General features: G+C 43.5%; 2 protein-coding genes across 3 annotated transcripts; both read right to left on the reverse strand.

Moving 5' to 3' along the window:
* Positions 1-2,919: 2,919 nt before the first annotated feature.
* LOC104264107 (probable 2-ketogluconate reductase) lies at positions 2,920-8,830 on the reverse strand. The gene is given in 6 exon segments (XM_009821076.2): positions 2,920-3,076; positions 3,967-4,063; positions 4,280-4,458; positions 6,507-6,610; positions 6,612-6,682; positions 8,449-8,830. Coding segments are annotated over 6 exon segments (990 nt in total).
* A 1,631-nt stretch (positions 8,831-10,461) lies between these two features.
* Positions 10,462-17,556, reverse strand: LOC104252191 (probable 2-ketogluconate reductase). Of its 2 annotated transcripts, none has more exons than XM_009820962.2 (6): positions 17,509-17,556; positions 14,482-14,866; positions 13,053-13,224; positions 12,032-12,210; positions 11,199-11,295; positions 10,462-10,798 (listed from the first exon to the last, which is right to left on the reverse strand). In XM_009820962.2, the coding sequence occupies exons 2-6, from the start codon at positions 14,861-14,863 to the stop codon at positions 10,642-10,644; spliced, it is 987 nt and encodes a 328-aa protein (XP_009819264.2). In that variant the 5' UTR covers positions 14,864-14,866; positions 17,509-17,556; the 3' UTR covers positions 10,462-10,641. The 2 variants fall into 2 exon arrangements, with proteins under 2 accessions (XP_009819264.2, XP_059671527.1); XM_059815544.1 differs by lacking the exon at positions 17,509-17,556 and adding an exon at positions 16,768-16,968.
* Between the last annotated feature and the right edge of the window lie 257 nt (positions 17,557-17,813).

The following is a 17,813-nucleotide window of genomic DNA, read 5'->3' on the forward strand; positions in this document are numbered from 1 at the left end:
GGTTGTGCAGTCTGGAGAAGAGGAGGCTGAGGGGAGACCTCATCGCTCTCTACAACTGCCTGAAAGGGGGTTGTGGTGAGGTGGGTGTTGGTCTCTTCTCCCAAGTGACAAGCGACAGGACAAGAGGAAATGGCCTCAAGTTGCACCAGGGGAGGTTTAGGCTGGATATTAAGAAAATTTTCTTTCCTGAGAGAGCGGTGAAGCACTGGAACAGGCTGCCCAGGGAGGTGGTGGAGTCACCATCCCTGGAGGTGTTCAAGGAACGTGTGGACGTGGCACTGCGGGACATGGTTTAGTGGGCATGGCGGTGTTGGGTTGATGGTTGGACTTGATGATCTTACAGGTCTTTTCCAAACGTAGTGATTCTGTGATTCTGTGACTTTTGTATAATGTAATGTAATACATTTCCCAGGTGTGATGAATGCTTAAGCATGAAACTGGATAAGGACATACATTTCCCGTGTCTGCATTCTGTGTTATAAAGCGATATTCTATGTGACGAGGATTCATAGGCCAAAAAAAGCAGAGGCAGGAACTCTGTATTCCTACGTTTGTTGTTTCAGGCAAGGCCAACGCAAGTGATGCATGTGTTTTCACTGACTAAACCAGCATCAAGTGTTACCGCGAACCCCTCTGCTTGCCGTAGGTAAGGCCCGCTGTCCCAGTAGACTACTGTAGCAGCACTTTATCACAGATCACGCTCTGTTGGCCTATCAAAATGTTTCAAACAAAGCTGAATCAACAGAGTGAACTGCGATGGATAGTCTCTTTGCTCATGCGGCCACTGCATTTTTTGATCCATTTTTAGTAATTGTAAGATTGGATGTATTGCGTTTTCCAAGCACGATCTGAGTAGAACAGCAGAGATGGGAAACAGCATCTAGTAAGCACAGGAAGGTTTCCTTAACTGTATGTCAGCTAATTTGATACTAATCAATAAATATTTATAGATTAAGGAAAGGCAGGAAACAAAGGGCCATTTTTTGCAACGTCATTTGGAAAGAGAGGTAGTTGTTTCCTGAAGACATTTTGGGACGCTGTCCTTCAAGTGATGATTCCCAGTCTGTTGTGTGTGAGTCAACCCATCAACCCAATGACTGACAGCTGTCCTGTCCTCCAGCGCTGTGTCCTCCTGTCTAAAGCACCCCACCGGCCGGGAGCCCTTCAGTAACTAATCAGCCCAGGTTCTTGAAATATCTGCAAAAGTAGAAGTAAAACTCCAAGCAAATGCCAAGCACGTTCTATTGTTTTATGCAGAAGTGAAAGAAGTACGGCATCTGATTTTACGTTTGCTGCTTCGCGCCCGGAGAAAAGTTTGCACGTGCAAAACCTTGTGTGTTTTTTCCAGTTTTAGGATATTGATCTAATAAAAGATGGTTTTTTTCTCTCTGCCATTTTAGCTTCTCGTAGCTTTGTTTTCAGCTCTGTAATTTATTGCTTAGCCTTTTATTTTGCAAGGATAAACTTATTTTTGTCAAGGTCACACAGGTGACAATGAAAGGCATGCTGGGTGCCTGTACCTCAGGGAACAGGGAGGTACCTGGGACAGTCGTGACATTCTTGCCAGCCAACTTGCTGCTCCTGAAAAGCTGCAATGTCTTGTTTCCCAGAGCTGCAAGAGCTTGTATGTTAAACTGGTGGAAGGAAGCGTCTTTTGGCAAGCACCACCGACAATCTTCTGCAAGAAAAAGGAAGTGGGAATGGCTCTGTAAAGACGCATGAGACTACAGGCAAAATCCTAGCTGCACTTAATGGCAACTTTGCTATACATTTTACTGATAGATTAAATAATCATACTATTCATAAAGTCATAATACATAATATAATGCATAGCACTGCCACTGTGAATTGTGTATTGGTTTATTTGTCTTTTGGACCCGTATTAGGACAAACAGAGAGTACATAAAGACAACTGAGCGGACAGCAAACCGTTTCCTACAAAGCTTTAGTGAGGTGGATGAGCATTCTTCTATTTAAAGAGATCCTCTTCCTGTGGAATTTGAATCATTAATTGTAAATAGGTGCTATTTCTAGTGGAGGAAAGCTATGGGATTTTGATTTTTTCTGTAATAATTGCAGTAACAAAACCAATTTGTCAAAGTATTTTTTTTCTCTTTACAGCAGTGAAGCGCTCTGTTATATCTTGCTTCAAATATAATTATTCTTGCGAATGTCCAGAAGCAGTGATACAAAGGAAAATGTCTAGATTTGGATTTTAATGCTGCACATGTTTTTACAGACTTTTGTGTTCCCACTAATTTACAGAACGGTGCTGGAGGCTTACAAGTGTTCTTCCAAATATTTGCACAAAGTTGAAAACCCGGAGGTAGACTGCACATAAATTTGGTATTACGAACATCGTAGCATGTTCATCTTGAAGACTAATTTTCCTTAGTGCTAGTACTTTAAATTGACTTCTAAAATCCGGTCTGCTTTAAATAAGTGATTCTGAGTACGTTTCTGAAAACTGACTTTTGCCTCAGCATTTTCTGTCTCAGGAGCTAGCTTAAACGGAGACTTCCACATGTGAAAGTCAATAATATTTCTAGCCAGGTAGCTTACTTTGTTGGTTTTGATAGCTAATAGAATGGGAACAAAGTGAATGATGTAATCTAAAATGACATTTTCTTTGGGACTAGGGAGCCTAGCAAGAAGTGCATTGGCAATCAGAAGCTGTTTTTCCCAGAGCCGCTTAAAAGCCTGCATGCATCTATCTATGGTTGGAAGTGAAAAGTAATGTATTCCTCCAATTTGCACGGAAATTAAAATGGAAAAGCTGTTTTCTAATGGCAAGTGAGACCAAGCCAGACCGTGCCCACTTGGAGTAGGTTTCTCTTAATGGGGAAAACATAAGAATAAACACTGTTAGAGCTGATGGGGGGAAAGAATAAAAAGAGAGCTCTGATATTCTTTTGCACATCAGCTAGGGAGCACTTCACTGGGTATGGGGAGACCATTAAGAGCTGCTAGTATGTTCTCAACTGCTTCCTCTGTTATCATGTAGGTGGCCTTGTCTGTTTTAATGCCGAGGTGAGGCGTTATAATGACGTTTTTTAATTTTAACAATGGATGATCTCTGGAAGAAAAGAAAAAAAGAGATAGTTAAGTTACCTGCTGTTGTTTGTCCAAATAAAGAGGAGTCCTACTTTGGCTTTTGCACTGTATTTAAAGAGAAAGTTAATTTAATATAACTTTACAAGTCCCACTTACAGCCACAGAACCTGATCACCTGTCTTCAAGCAATTTTGGACATTAAAAGGACATGTTAAGAGTTTATACTGCACTCTTTTGTCCAGAAACGGACTTCTGCCATTAGGCAGCAATTTGAACTATGTCAGAAGAGAGGATTAAGCCTTCCTGACACATCAGTCCTACACAATGCTCCGAGCTGTAGTCATGCCACTCAGATAAAAGACAGTGATGTCCTGGCACGCAGACATAACAAGACCAAACTCCCCCCAACCCAAAATGCAGTCAGCACAGTTAACTCCATGAGGCACCGTTCTGGTAGATGTGTCTTTTTACAGAAGCCTCTGGTCCCAAGAGATCTGCAGTATGTCAGCCATGCAGTGGGGAAACAGCCTGTGGGAGGGAAACCTGGGGGCGATGCAGCAGGCATAAGAAGGGATGACTCAAGCAGCTTCCACCCATTCATGGCAAGTGGCACCTTCAGATAAAGCAATTTAAATGAAGCACTGCTGCGGCTTCATATGGTGATTCCATGGAGGGGGTTTAATGCTCCCCTGGGCACACAAGCCCTCTCCTGCTGTTTCCTGGCCCCCGGACTTCCCTTTGGCCTGTTATCAGATCCAACATCTGGGCTGCACCCATTCCTAGTCATGGCACCTTTACACAAACCTCTGCCCCAGGGGCGGGGGGGCTGCCTCTGCCAGACCCTGTCCGCTGCAGGGATGCTCCGGCCGGAGGCCCAGGCATCCTGCCTGAGAAACAAGCAGAGATGACAACCTGGGCAGTGGTTCCGCGTAGGTGACATCCAACGCTGCGGCCCTGATAACACCAGTCTGCAGAGCGGTCACCAGTGCCTCTTGGTCAACTACTGCACCTGGTTTGGAATAAGAGTGTCTCTGAGTGCCGTTTGCAGGTAATGATCTGAGAGTGAAAAGAGAATAGAAGGGGAGAGAGAGGAATTTTGGCCGTGCCCGATCTGTCCTCGGTGTATGCACCAGCTTTTCCTTGGATGCAGCACGGTACTGCATGTAACACAGCAGCAGCTGGCTCATACCTTCTCGCCAGCCCAGCCAACAGTTCCAGATGGTACCTCAGCTGATGTTAACAAGAGTAGCTGTGGGTTTCATCAGCTCCATCTCTCTCTTCCCAATCAGCTTGTGTGTCTGAGGTGTCAGGCTGACCACCACCATCACAAAATCTGCCTGCTGCAGCAAGTTGTCTATCTTTTTGCAGTAAGTGGCACCAACAGCGCGCTCCTCTTGCTCTTTCCTGGTGGGGCAAAAAAGGATCACACTGTATTTCAGGGCATCAGCCATGAAAATATTTTCTTCAAAGATGTCACTGGTATACAAACGAAAGGATCTGACTGTCACATTCATGCCACAAACAGGTGGCAAGCAAAGGTGAGTTTAGTCTCAGCTGGCTGTTCAGGCCCTTCTGGAAGGCTTTGAGCCCCACAGCAGGGGATGGATTGCATGCCTGCCTCGAAGCCGCTGCCATGCAGGGTCCAGGGGCTTCTTTTCAAGGCTGCAAGTGGACTAAGGCTAAGCACTGGACCAAATGGCAGCACCTCATGGGATGCAGTAATCGCTCAAACCAGAGTAGTGGTATTCCCCAGAACTCATCCGTGTGAGCTCTGAGCATGCTGGGGGTCCTCATCCTGTTGGCATCCTCCAGTGAGCCTGTCATTTTCTGATGAGTGGAATCAGCAAGGCAGCTCTTTGGGCGGCTCCTGGCTGCCCCAGGACTTTCACAAAATAAAGCGTTCAATACAAAATGTTACCAAAGTAGAGAGAGATTTTTAGTTTGAACTTTTCACAATAAAAAAGAATACTTGCCGTTCCTCCTGTTCTTTGTAAATTTAGCTGCCTGAACTTTGGGAGCTAAAGAAGCAATGATGGGAGATTGTGTGTACGATCTGCTGCTGCTCCCGACTGCAAGAGAATGGCTTTGAATTATCTCCTCCCTAATCTGGAAATAAAGAAAGAAGTCACACTAAGACAACCACTTCAGTGTAACTTTGGACCATGTGTCTCCTAACGCATGCATTTCATTGTTTTCCTTCAGTGTCCAAGTCAACAACCGGAGATTAAGTGGGTAAAGAACAGACTGGAACTACAGCCAGTTTTGCAGCATGCAGAGTGCATTACGCTTCAGCACATAAGCTTGAAGTGTAGATGTGCTTTAAAATAAGCAGGTTTTTCATTTCTGTTGCAGTATGAATTGATTATTCATCACAGCACTCTTACATAAATATTACTTTTAAGAATGGAAAATATTAAACAGAGGGAGTGAGCGATGATCCGCGGGGGGGGGGGGGGCGGGGATTTGTGCTTTATTTTCTCTTTTTTGTGGTTTATGAAGAAATTCTGCAAGATCCTAAGGAGGCTGTTCACTAGTACTTTTTTAATGCGAGTTTGCTCAGCTGTTTTTATAATTTCTGAAGTAACAGGAATGCCAAGCAGGACTAGAAATTTCTGACCTCATCCACCCTTGTGATTTGATTAGGGCTAGCTAGAGCACTAACCCTCCTTCTGCAGTCTGCATATGGAGAAAATCACTGAAAGCCGCATGTATGAGCATCGCAGCTTCTCCCTTCAGTCAGGGAGGAGCAAAGTTGTCTCAGGGTAGAGCATGGTTTATAGCAGTAAACATTAGTTCTGCTTGTTGGCTGCACCTTGTCTGATTGCAACGGCCTCAAGTTGTACGCGGGGATCTTGCTCACCTTTACATTGAAGAGCCCCTGTGCTGAATCTCTAACAAGGATCAGATTCCCAGACACGCAAGTTAGGAGGGGCTAGAAATAAAGGGTGAAATCCAGATAAATACTTGGCAAAATTCCTACTGGTTTGAAGAGAAACAAGGTTTTTCTCAAGAACAGCTCTCAAGTTAATCAGTTTTCATATTGTGCCAAGTGTACGTTTCCTAGTTCTCCAGTCATTCAGAGTTTCAACAAGATCACTCCTGAACTTCAAAATATGGGGAAAAAATAAACAAAAGGTAGAGTTATGTGTCGCTACAGTAAGATATGATAAGAATAAAAAAGGTATAAGCTTGGTTTTCTTTTTTCTGTTCACATCTCCAGGAAACCTTGGAATTTCTAATATAAAACCTAAATTAAGTTTCCAAGTGTTTAATCGCCAAGTAGCTCCTTACAAGTCTGATTTGAGGCAACCGTTCTTTTTTATTTCTGTTGTTTTAATCTTGGCCCTATTCCCCCATTTCTTGCTATATTCCTGACATAATTCCTTGAAAAGGAAATACTGACTATCTAAAAGGGAGCTTCTGTTGTAATTAGGGTCAGGACATATCTTTACCTCCGTGTCCTGTTGTGGTACAAGATGTTCATTTCAAACGCTTTGGCTCTCAGAGCAATCTTATACCCAATGCTGCCCATGTCAATGATGCCCAGAGTAGCTCCAGTAACTTACTTCAACTCCCAGAAAATCAGCTTCACAGTACTCTGTGCCTGAAGAAATTGCAATGTGATAGCCTGCAAGAAAAACACTCCAATATGAGAAATGAATGGGGTGCAACACAGAGGAACAAGGCAAAAGACTCTGGGCTTGTTGTGCTACTATAGCACACTTTTAACGGTTACAAACACACAATTTTAAATAGCAATGGTTTTTGTAAAGTCCTGGGTGACTCCCTAATATATCATCTTTCCCTGCCACATGTATGTGACATTCCCATTTATTCTCACCATACTACAAAATGCCTTTTGATGTAACCTCCCCTAAAAACCCTTTCACTGCTTTAGATAAAAATATTGCCCTGTTCTGCATCAACAATCGAAATAATTATTGCCAGTAACACTGCAGAGTTTGGAAATGTCATATAGAGAACAACACTAGATGTTGGTTTCGCTATTTAGAATAAGAACAGGTTTCCTGTTCACCTCTGCCACTCTCCTTGGAAAGAAAAGTGTAACTTCTTTAAAAATCACTACTCAGTAATTTCCATAATTATCACAGAATATCTGTTAAACCTGCAAAAATTTGCATAGTTCTACAACACAGAAAATACACTTATATGCGCAGAGACAGCACTTATTAGTCTGCTAGCAAGGTGACGGGCTTCTGATATTTCAGTCTTCTGATACTGCCAGCTCTTCTAAAACGTAAGCAGAATATTGTGAAAGTATCAAAAAATGCCTCAGTATAACACTCAGTCATGCCAGGACAGAGGTATCACAAATGCCACCAGGCATAGTTTATGTAGATGGAAACAAGAAATTAATCTCCCTTTTAATCTGTCTCCTCCTTTTGAGGTAGAAACAGATTTAGGGGGAGACAAGTCTCCTTTGAGTTTCTATGAATCCTGTGGTACAGCTGGCAAATCAAAGGCAGGTAAATTTAACGGGATAAATCTCAAAGATCTTTTCCCGAAGCAGGAGGCATTCTAGCCAAGCCAAGGGTAGGTCTACCTGGGGAAATGGCAAGAAAAAATTGTGGAAGAAACTGGAAAGTATGCTACTAGCAGAAACTGGAGCGGGCTGCCTTGTTGCTCTCTAACGCCCCTTAAATACCCCAATTCTGCACCGATCCATTTCAGTCCCTGAGAACATGCCCATGCCTCTGTCAGCCCCAGCTTTCAGCATACACCCTTATTCTGCCCCGTTGTTCCCTCCCACACTCTAATTTCTTCTGCCAGCCTGTGATTGCAGCGATCGTCTGGTCTTGGGCATCCTGCACTTTTGGTCAATAACGCTGTAATGCTATCCCATCAAGAAGCACGTCTTATGTTGGCCAAATGTCATAGTCACTGAAAACGCACTGCTGAAGAAGGTAATGAAATTTAAAGTTCTCATAAGTAGGAAGCACACTTCAGTGTGTTGTTCATCTGAAACTGTGAAATTAAGTCCACAGCCATATTTATTCTAAAAACTAAGTTCCAGCTTCTAAGACCGTTTGGTCCATAAAGCAAAAAGTTGTATTTGAATCAAATGTCATTAGATTCTGTTCCAGCATTTTCAACCCAGGCTGGTGACCTGTGAAAACTAAACTCATATGATTTTATTTAAACCCTGTTGAAATATATGTTATGTATGTTTGTGTGTAATGTAACAATTTAGATATATTTATGATATATAAAATATATGAAAATACCAATTATTTTATTTGCCAACCGAACATATTTAGATTTTCACATTTTATGTGAAACTATGTGCACTACAGATAACCTTAGGAAAAGTCAAGTTAATGGTAGGTAAATCTTGTACAATTTTTAGAAGCCACAAAAGAATTGAGATGTTACCTTCCACTAGTCTTCTAGCAGATGCCAGCAGCAAAGCCATCCCAGTATCTGCTGTGCTGCTGGAAACAGCACGTGGAGCATTAGCCATCTTCACACCAAAGCTAGCTACAAGTTTCAGATCCAGGTGATCCATCCCTACTCCTGAATTCGCAATCACTTTCAAGTTTGGCAGGCTCTGGAGGAGGTCTTGGTCAATGACTGGTTTGTGCCACCACAAATAGATCGCTTGGACCTTTTCACTCAGATGCTTTCTGTTTTCAAGAAATTCCTTCATGGTGATGAGGTTGAAATGTTTCTTCAGGAATGCCACGTGGCCAGGCAGTATCCCACGTATGCCACCAATTTAATTGACCAAAAGCCCAGGTAGCTCTCCTCCTCCCATGATCTGCACAAAGAAGAAAGACACAAAGTGTCAGAAGACAGACATATAATTATTTCCGGACATTTTAAAGAATAACCACTTTCATGTCCTGTTTCATGACATCAATGACAAGAGACCTTATAAACCACTTATTTAGATAGGGAGGTAAACAAACCAAGACAAGAGAGCAGCTCTTTTAACTATACTACCGATATTACACACACACACAGAGGTATTCTCATAATCAAGTCTGAACAAGTTCTGTCCCTCGTGGTCTGTAAAGTTTCCTATCACTGCCACCAGGCTCATAACACACAATTATTTCTCATTAATTACTTAGTTTCAGACCATCAGAGGTCTGGTGCAATAAACCTCCTTCCCTACCCTGAAACCACAAATTACCGTGTCTAAGGAGTTTAGAAAAATGTTGGACCAAATCTAGTTTGTGAAAATAAATGGCACAACTTCATCATGAACTTTGAGTTACCAGGTTAATTTTTAAATGCTTCATTGCAGAGATTTTTGCAGCCTCCTGTCCTGAAGAGACACCAGTGACTTCTTAACTGCAGTGCCTTCTCCTGAGGCTGTCATAAGTTAACAAAATAATAGGTGCTAAGGCAAGTGTTTTCCAAGAAGGACTAATGCACTCAAATTAAAACGTGGGGTTTTTTCCAGGAATCACTGACCATCTGTTTGTGGTTCCCAGAGGGTCTGTGAACTGACAGCTTTTTTTTTTTTTTTTTTTTTTTTTCCCCAATAGGCTATTTACAGCTACCATTGGTTTTCCATAGGAATTTTGGGAAGAGCTGCAGGGAGAGCTGTTCAAGGGCTGAAGATCTTGGAATCCCCTATAGCAATACTTGCTGTTGTCTTGTTAGTAGCATTTCACTATTTGCATTTGAATGTCTAGCTCTTGGCCTGTCTAGTCTTCCTGTGCTAAAACTTCATTTTACCATCCCTTCAAGAAGCCTGACCATACTGCAAAAGAATGGAAAGGCTTCCTGATTTTATGGAGGTGACAAACATTTTACTGAATTTTCTGACTTTGTTGCTTGCTCATAGGAAAGAGAATGTAAGAAAAAGCTTGGCCCTGGGCTGCAAGTTAGGGCGAATCACTAATTTTGCTTTAGGCCCTCACCCATGTGATTTCAATGGTAGATCTACCATTGTTTCATGGCCAGTCAAGATAAAAGCATCATTTTTGTCTGCATGGAGGAACTAAATCTCTTGGGATTTGCTTTGGTTGACAAAGGATCCCCCCAGGAAAATCAAAGATACTTTTTCAATGATTGGCTTTGCTTTGATTTAACATGTAGATGAAGCAGAGCTCTTCTTACAGTAGAAAACCTTAGGCCTACAATAATTTCAAAGGAGTCTGCTTTCTTCAGTGTTTTGATATAAAAATAGAATATTGCAATATTGGCTGAAAAGTGTTTCAGGATACAGTCGAATTTCTGCAGGGAATTAGTGCTCACTTCCCCTTTAATGTATTTGAAAGCGTTACACAAACTGCTTGGTGTACTTGCTTATCATTATGTAGCAGCAAGTACTGGGAACAGAACACAGGTATTCATTGAAATAACGGACTGAAGATATCAAAGTGCATAATTGCTCAGTTTAAACCTTCAAACGAATCCCTTTTATTAGTTTCACTTTATTTTTCAGACTTGTAAATGACAGTACAGATCAAGTCTAGTGAGATGACAGCTTTGCAGTATAATGACAAGAGCAGTGCAGGAACAGGTTGCTTTTTTTTTTTTAGTTTAAAGTGGTACTGTAAGAAATAGTGCCTTCCAACGCAGATGAGATTTAGTGATATCATCTGGCACATATCATTTGGGAAACACTTCACTTGGAATGGGTTGGCCATTGAGAACAGCCAGCATATTTGCTATTGCTTCTTCTGCCATCATACGGGTAGCTTGGACCGTTGCGGTTCCAATGTGAGGGGTTATGATGATGTTATTTAATTTTAATAAAGGATGATCTCTGTAAGAAACAGAAAGAACAGAATGTATTACACAGGGAATTTACTCTGCAGCTATCCCACGCTAGTTGTTAAGAACTGAACCTCAGGAAACAGCAATGGTATGTTGAGATAAAAGGGCCACAAGCACGGAACCCACAGAAAGCCGTGGGAAGTTTGCTTACCCATTTCTTCTTCCTCTCTATTGGTCTCGTTGCCTTGCCTGTCAGTTAGGCTGGCAAAGAACTGACAGACGTGGGAAAGGCTAACAGTTTGTCATTTATTTATGATTGTGCGAGACAGGCTGAGGTTTTGCCCTTAAACAGTAAGAGAGACTCCCTATGGAGATCAAGATTATGAGCACACTTTTGCACACAGTTTAAAACATTTCAGATTAATAGAATGGAAAACAGGTTTCTTTACCTTGGCAGAGGCTCAGGGTATGTCACGTCCAGAGCGGCAGCCCTAATAACCTTATTCTGGAGAGCTTCTACCAATGCATCTTGATCAATAACTGCACCTGCATTGAAATGAAATCTTGCTATCGTGACAAGTTAATGAACACGTTTTTACCTGGGAGTGGGGAGAGGTCTCAAGGGTCTAGTGAGAAAAATTACAGGATCTTCACCTAGTTAGAAAGTAAAGTAACCATTAACCAAATGAAACAGAGATTTTATTTATTAATCTTTAATTAGAGGAGAATTATGGTCCACTGCATAAGGCTTTTCCCTGGATGTGACTGGTTTCAGTCTTTTCCTCATTTTGATGCTGACTCCCCGTATTATTGTAGACAAATCATTTAATCTCTTCAAGCTTTCCACTCTTTTATCTCTTTGTTTACTGAAACTGTAATGTCTCTCATATGCTTGTTCAGTGCCAACAGATCTATAATCCCATGTGAGGTTTCTTTTCTACCTAGCTGTTGCAAATGAAACTGATGTTTTTCCTCGTACCCCATTCATCATCGGTGATGATAAACCTTTCAGATATTTCCACTATAAAAGCTGTCTTCAGGCTAAGGCTAAAGAGGCTAAAGAGAACAGAACATCTGCTGAGCATCCCTAAATTCCACAGGACCTTTGAACACATAGCATCTGACCTATGGTAAGTCATTCATTTGTAGACTGCCAGCTACTTCATGACACAAACAATACAGGGATATCACAGACTGAGATTGGAGGGGAGGATGTCAACATCATCAGACAAAACACAACCTTAACTGTGGAGCCACAAACAGTGCTTTTAGATCGTCCTACCTCGGCTGATGTTTATAAGAGTAGCTGTGGGCTTCATCAGCCCCAGCTCCTTTTTCCCAATCAGTTTGCAAGTCTCAGGAGTCAGGTTCACAACCACCATAACAAAGTCAGATTGCTGCAGCAAGTCTTCCATCTTCTCACAGTAGTGGGCACCAACTGCCTCTTCCTCCTCCTTTCTTCTGAAGGAAAAATGCACACACCCCCAAATTGACACAACTATTTCTAACTGGCTTTAACAATCAATCAACCCTAGGAGAGATCTGGAACAGCACAGAGATCAAGAGATTTGAGGCCAAGGTAAAGGAAAAGACATTGTTAGGTAGAGAAGGTGGAAGGGAGGTGGGAAGGATGTGGGCTAGAGGAAGCAAGAGGCTAGAGGAGTGGCGGGACACGGAAGGAATGATGTATGTGTGAAAGCAACACACATAGGCAATATTAGGTATAGGAGGTTGGGGATGCAGTCAGACCCCACTCTTCTCTCCTGCGTCTATGCCAATCCCTGGAGAGTCGCTCCTTGTCTGACATGTGAGTTAGGACTTGGTGTGGAAAAGGAACGAAGGGGAAGTGAAGTCTGAAAGAAAGGGAACTATAAAACTAAGAGAAGGTAAGACCCTTGTCGCTGGTGCCGGTGTGATGAGTTATCTGGCTGGGCTGAGGAGAGGGGTGACTGCCTGGGTGGGCCAGGGATGCTGCCAGAAGCCTGAAGAAGAGTCTGGCAGGACAGGGGACACAACGAGGGCACAAGGCATGGTTTGCTTGGACAGCATCTTCAGAAAGGTTACACGGCCCTTGTTCCAAACTGCTAGTAGCTAACCAGGGCAGAGCGAGTGCAGGAGGCGAGGGGGAGTTGCTTCCCGAGGGGAGCAGCAGGGAGCCAAAGCGAGGAAGTGGTGGCACGCTGGTGCTCCTCATGCTGCTCACAACTGTCACAAGTGCCTAGGAAGACCAGGGACACAGAGCAGAGCTGTGGTTTCCGTCACTGTGCCTTGACTAATTACATGCAGAAGCCAGACGTTTTTACCTCTGTTTCCTGTTATGGTACAGGATCCTCATGTCGAAGGCTCTGGCTCTCTGAGCCACTTTGTACCCAATGCTGCCCATCCCGATGATCCCAAGTGTTGCTCTGGTGACTTCCACTCCCAGCCAGTCAACAGCAAAATACTTCGTGTCTGGAGAAACTGCAATCTGGCAGCCTGAATGTAAATGCATGCTCAATGGGTACAAACCGACCATAAACCGACCATAAACGTAGGTTTGGGGGAAAGAAAAAGTTTCTCACCATCACAGCAGTGGGGCTCTGGAGAACCCTTTACAAAACATCCTTGCTAATTTTGACCAGTTTATAGAAGGGCCTGGATGGTGAAATGCCCTGCAGCCAGGGCTGGAGCCAGTAACACAGGGGGGCTCCGGGGTGGGTACTGTGCTGGGAGGAACGGCTCCTCAGGGAATTAACTCTTCCGTGGATGGAGTATTTTCTTGGAAGCTCAAAAATAGCTTCTTAGACACATACCACTCCGCAAACATTGACTTCACTTTTTTTTTAGCTGGGGTAAATCTCACCATTTCTCTCCTGGATCACAACCCAAAGCAGACCTGCTGCTTGAGTGGGGTGAAGGCTGCAAATCCCAGCTCAGCCAAGGATCTCTATGAGCTTTTATACAAAGAACTTGAGGTCCAGCAAGATGCAATAGTGAGAAAACATCGCTGGGAAAGAGGTGTTATTTCATGCTCAGGGGTGGAGTAGCAGTGACAGAAAGACTATGAGTCCCTGAAGGCAGAGGCAACTTCTTGTGATAGACTCTACTGACACCTTCCTTCCCCTGAAAGGCATTACGTAGCAAGGCCATGTGGGGCAAGGACCTACCTTTAAGGATGCGAACTAATGTTGGTGGTAGTCTGGAATAACTTTGTCAAAATATTATCAGCTCTTTCAATAATAATGCTGATGCTCTTCTGGAAATACAACCCGTTGGTTTAGACAAACTCTTCACAGAAGCAGCAAAAAAATGAAGTGTTATCCTAATTGCTCCTCAGGAGATGGGGACATGGCCATTAAAGCTTTGTACCTTCCTGTAGCTCCCAAAACTTGTTCCAGGGGGATATAGAGAAGTGGTGACATTTGATTTGGATGCATTTTGTATTCAGTTTTTACAGCTATAAACAACCCACCCAGAGAACAGCCAGGGGAGAATTAAGCCCCAGACATTATTCCAAACAGGATATCACATGTGACTTTAAAGTGCATAATGTAGACAAAGACCTTACTCTTGTCACCATTGCCTTAAAAAGAAGTGGGACGTAGGAAAAGCAGAGGCTTCTGAAAATGGAGTCCTCTGAAATTTTTTTTCATGTAAAAGCATCCCAAGTATTGATCTGGACAGATGATCTGTATCGTAGAAGTGAGATATGCCAAAGAAGTAGCTAAGATGCAGGAAAATGTAAAACATTACCTTCCACTAGTCTTCTGGCGGAGGCCAGCATCAAGGCCACTCCTATGTCTGCTGTTGGGTCCGCCACGGCGTGTGGGGTGTTGGTCACTTTTACGCCAAAGTTAGAAATCATTTTCAAGTCTAAGTGATCAACTCCAACCCCAGAGTTTCCAATTACCTTTAAATTAGGCAGGCTTTCTAGAAGCTCCTGGTCAATAGTTGGCCTGCACTCAAACACAAAAACAGATTGGATTTTTTTGCTCATTTCTTTTTTGTTTTCAAGAAATTCCTTCATGGTGATAAGGTGAAAGTGTTTCTTCAAAAGTGCTGCAAGGTTTTCTAGCACACCATGAGTTCCTCCTATATCCAGAATCAAAACGCCTGGCAACTCTTCTTCTGCCATGACCTGCAACAGGGGAATAGAAGAAATACTCCTTTGTTTAGGAGAACACCTTTAAAGGAGTGATGCTGTAGTGATCATTTAAATTCACATCCGTAAAACAGGAAACTGATGGAACTCAATACTGCTTTTAATGATACAGAATAAATCCACAGTCACTTGGTACTAGCGTGGAACATTAGATAACTTCCCAGTATTTTCACTAAGTGCTGATTTAGACTGTAACACCAAGGAATATCCACCTGCTTAGATCTAAATCCACTCCTACAAGGTGTTCTTCTCAAATAGTTTCATTTTAGTCCTGATTCAATATTGATTTCATACAAATCTGGTAGCTTCTCAACCTTATTCACAAATTCATTTCTATAAGCAGCAGTATGAAGCAGAGGCCACTAGAAAGTTACTCAAAGTTTCTTGCCTATTGATTATGGTTGGTGAAGCCGCAGGTAGTGTAGGAAGGCACTGAGACTCAGATAGGTCTGACAAACTTCTGTCAGGAATGGTTTAGGTCTAACAAATTTGCACGATGAAGGGCCATCCTTGGACAGCTGCTACACTGCTTGCCTTCAGTGTTTTACACATCCAGATCTGTACCTTAACTTGCCTCCCGCAAAATTTAGCACACCCACGCGTACATGCTGTACCAGTGGGGAAGAGCACTGCAGGTGATACTGTAAGTCCCACTGGCGGCGCAGTCCTTCATACTAGAACTTTTCCCCTGCCCGGTTTTGAGCGCAGCCCTCTCTGCAACTCATGCAAATGTACTGTATCCTGCAATAAGATACGGGCTCCACAGATAGCCACACGCCTAATTAGAGGCAGCCCTTATTAACAAAAATGGTAGCTGAAGATTTGCTGCATGTCTTCACAACAGTCGTCTGTAATTTCCTACAACTCTGTTTGCTGTGCTGCACTTGCTTTAGGTCTCTATCCCATACTGAGTCCTAGATTTGGGCCCAGAAAACCTGACGTGCTAACTGCATCAGAACAATTTTCCACAGCAGGATGCTGATTTATTCCAGGCACACAGCGCTGGGCAGAGATTTCCGGCTGCTTCGGTCCTCTCACACAAGCCTTCAGTGAGTAACCAAAACTCCAACCTGTGACAAAAAGGCATCAATGCAGATTGGAAGGTACTGTCAAACTGCATTTACCCTTGTCCTGAGCAAACTCAGGCTTATCCCAACTGCATCTATTAAATGCTTAGAATCTCAACACCAGTAAAGCTGCTTTATCCTGGCCTTGACCTGCATTTCTACCTCAGTTCCAGTCTGCTGCTGTACATGGGCTAGAGGGGGCCTCCGTGTTAGGAGAGCTCTGCAGTTCACACGAACAGTGTCTCTGATAACACTAACCAGTTCTGAACAGCAGCAAACAAAGCAAACAAAGCCACAGCGCCGCGCAGCGAGAGCTGGTTTAGCTTTAAACAAACCAGCCAGTGCAGTAGAAACAGGCTAGTCGCATGTAATTAATCTTTTCGTTAGTGTGGACAGGATGAGTCCACCACAATTCCAGATATGTTTGATGCACGCGTGAACCATTAATAGATTGCAGCTTTGGTTCAAGAACTGGGGTTCTGCTAGTACCAGGTACAATCTTAAAAAATTATATTGACAGCAGGAAATGGCCTCAAGTTGCACCAGGGGAGGTTCAGGCTGGATATTAGGAAAAATGTCTTTGCTGAGAGAGTGGTGAAGCACTGGAAGAGGCTGCCCAGGGAGGTGGTGGAGTCACCATACCTGGAGGTGTTCAAGGAACGTGTGGATGTGGCACTGTGGGACATGGTTTAGTGGGCATGGTGGGGTTGGGTTGGTGGTTGGACTTGATGATCTTACAGGTCTTTTCCAACCTTAGTGATTCTGTGATTCTGAACTCTGCAGAGGGAAGGGGGCTCTCCAGATACCAACCTTGGTCTGAGGAGCACTTATTGTTTGTCCTCCAGCACTACCTGGGCTTGTCCTGTACCTCTGTCTGTAATCCACGCTTCTCCTGTGACACCGATGTCCGTGAGAAGAAATAGCTGGATGAATAAATTTATAAGCCAAATTTGACTGGCCAGACATCAAGGGAATTGGTTTTAACAGACTGAATGCTTTGCTCCTGAACATAATTATTCAGATATCAGATGTCTTGTCCAGTGTGCTAAATGTAACACCTGTTAAGGATAAGACAATTTTGGTTTTGGACTAGTATCACCTGCAGTATCGCTAACTCCCATTTTTTTTTTTTTTTAAGCTCTCTCTCCTCGCATTTTCTATTTATGTAAGATTATCTGCTTCCACGTATGTATACATTGATAATCACATGTAACACATCGATAAAATGTGTGTACTAAGTTCTGGTCCTCGCATTGCAGAGGAAACTTTGAAAATATGACTCAGATTGAGACAAGTGGGCAAATAAAAAGGATTACACTGAAGTATTAACTTCCGTGCTAACTGAAGCTGGCCTTATTTCTTTTGTGGCACCTGATTCACTACCTACTTGCAGATTTGTTGACCGGCACTGCTGTATCACTGTGGACTTAGCCAAATCATATAGCAAAATAAACCGACTTGATTTTTCCTGGCCCTGTTTTAAGTTAAAAGCGTGCATTATCCAGAATAAATTCCCCCCACTAACTTCTCCACAGAAGAAAACAAAATTACCTGAATAACAACCAAAGGATTAACCAGGGCTGGTTTCTCTCTGACGACGTGTCTTTCCCGGCCTGATCTCGCCGCAGCCAGAGGAGCCGATGGCCCACAGCTCCGGCCCGCAGCCAGGAACACCCGCTGCCCCGGCGCTGCCTGCACCCAGCTCCGGCGGCGGACGGCCCGCCCAACACCCGCCCTGCCAGCCGCCTGGCCACGGTGGGACGGCGGGGAGGCTGGGCCACCTTCCGCTGCTGGCACGCTGCCCGCACCGGCTCTTCTGGAAAGGAGGCACCGAAAAACGGGAACTTCGGGAGTTT

Source organism: Gavia stellata, chromosome 3, assembly GCF_030936135.1.
Source record: "Gavia stellata isolate bGavSte3 chromosome 3, bGavSte3.hap2, whole genome shotgun sequence".
Lineage (NCBI taxonomy): Eukaryota > Metazoa > Chordata > Aves > Gaviiformes > Gaviidae > Gavia > Gavia stellata.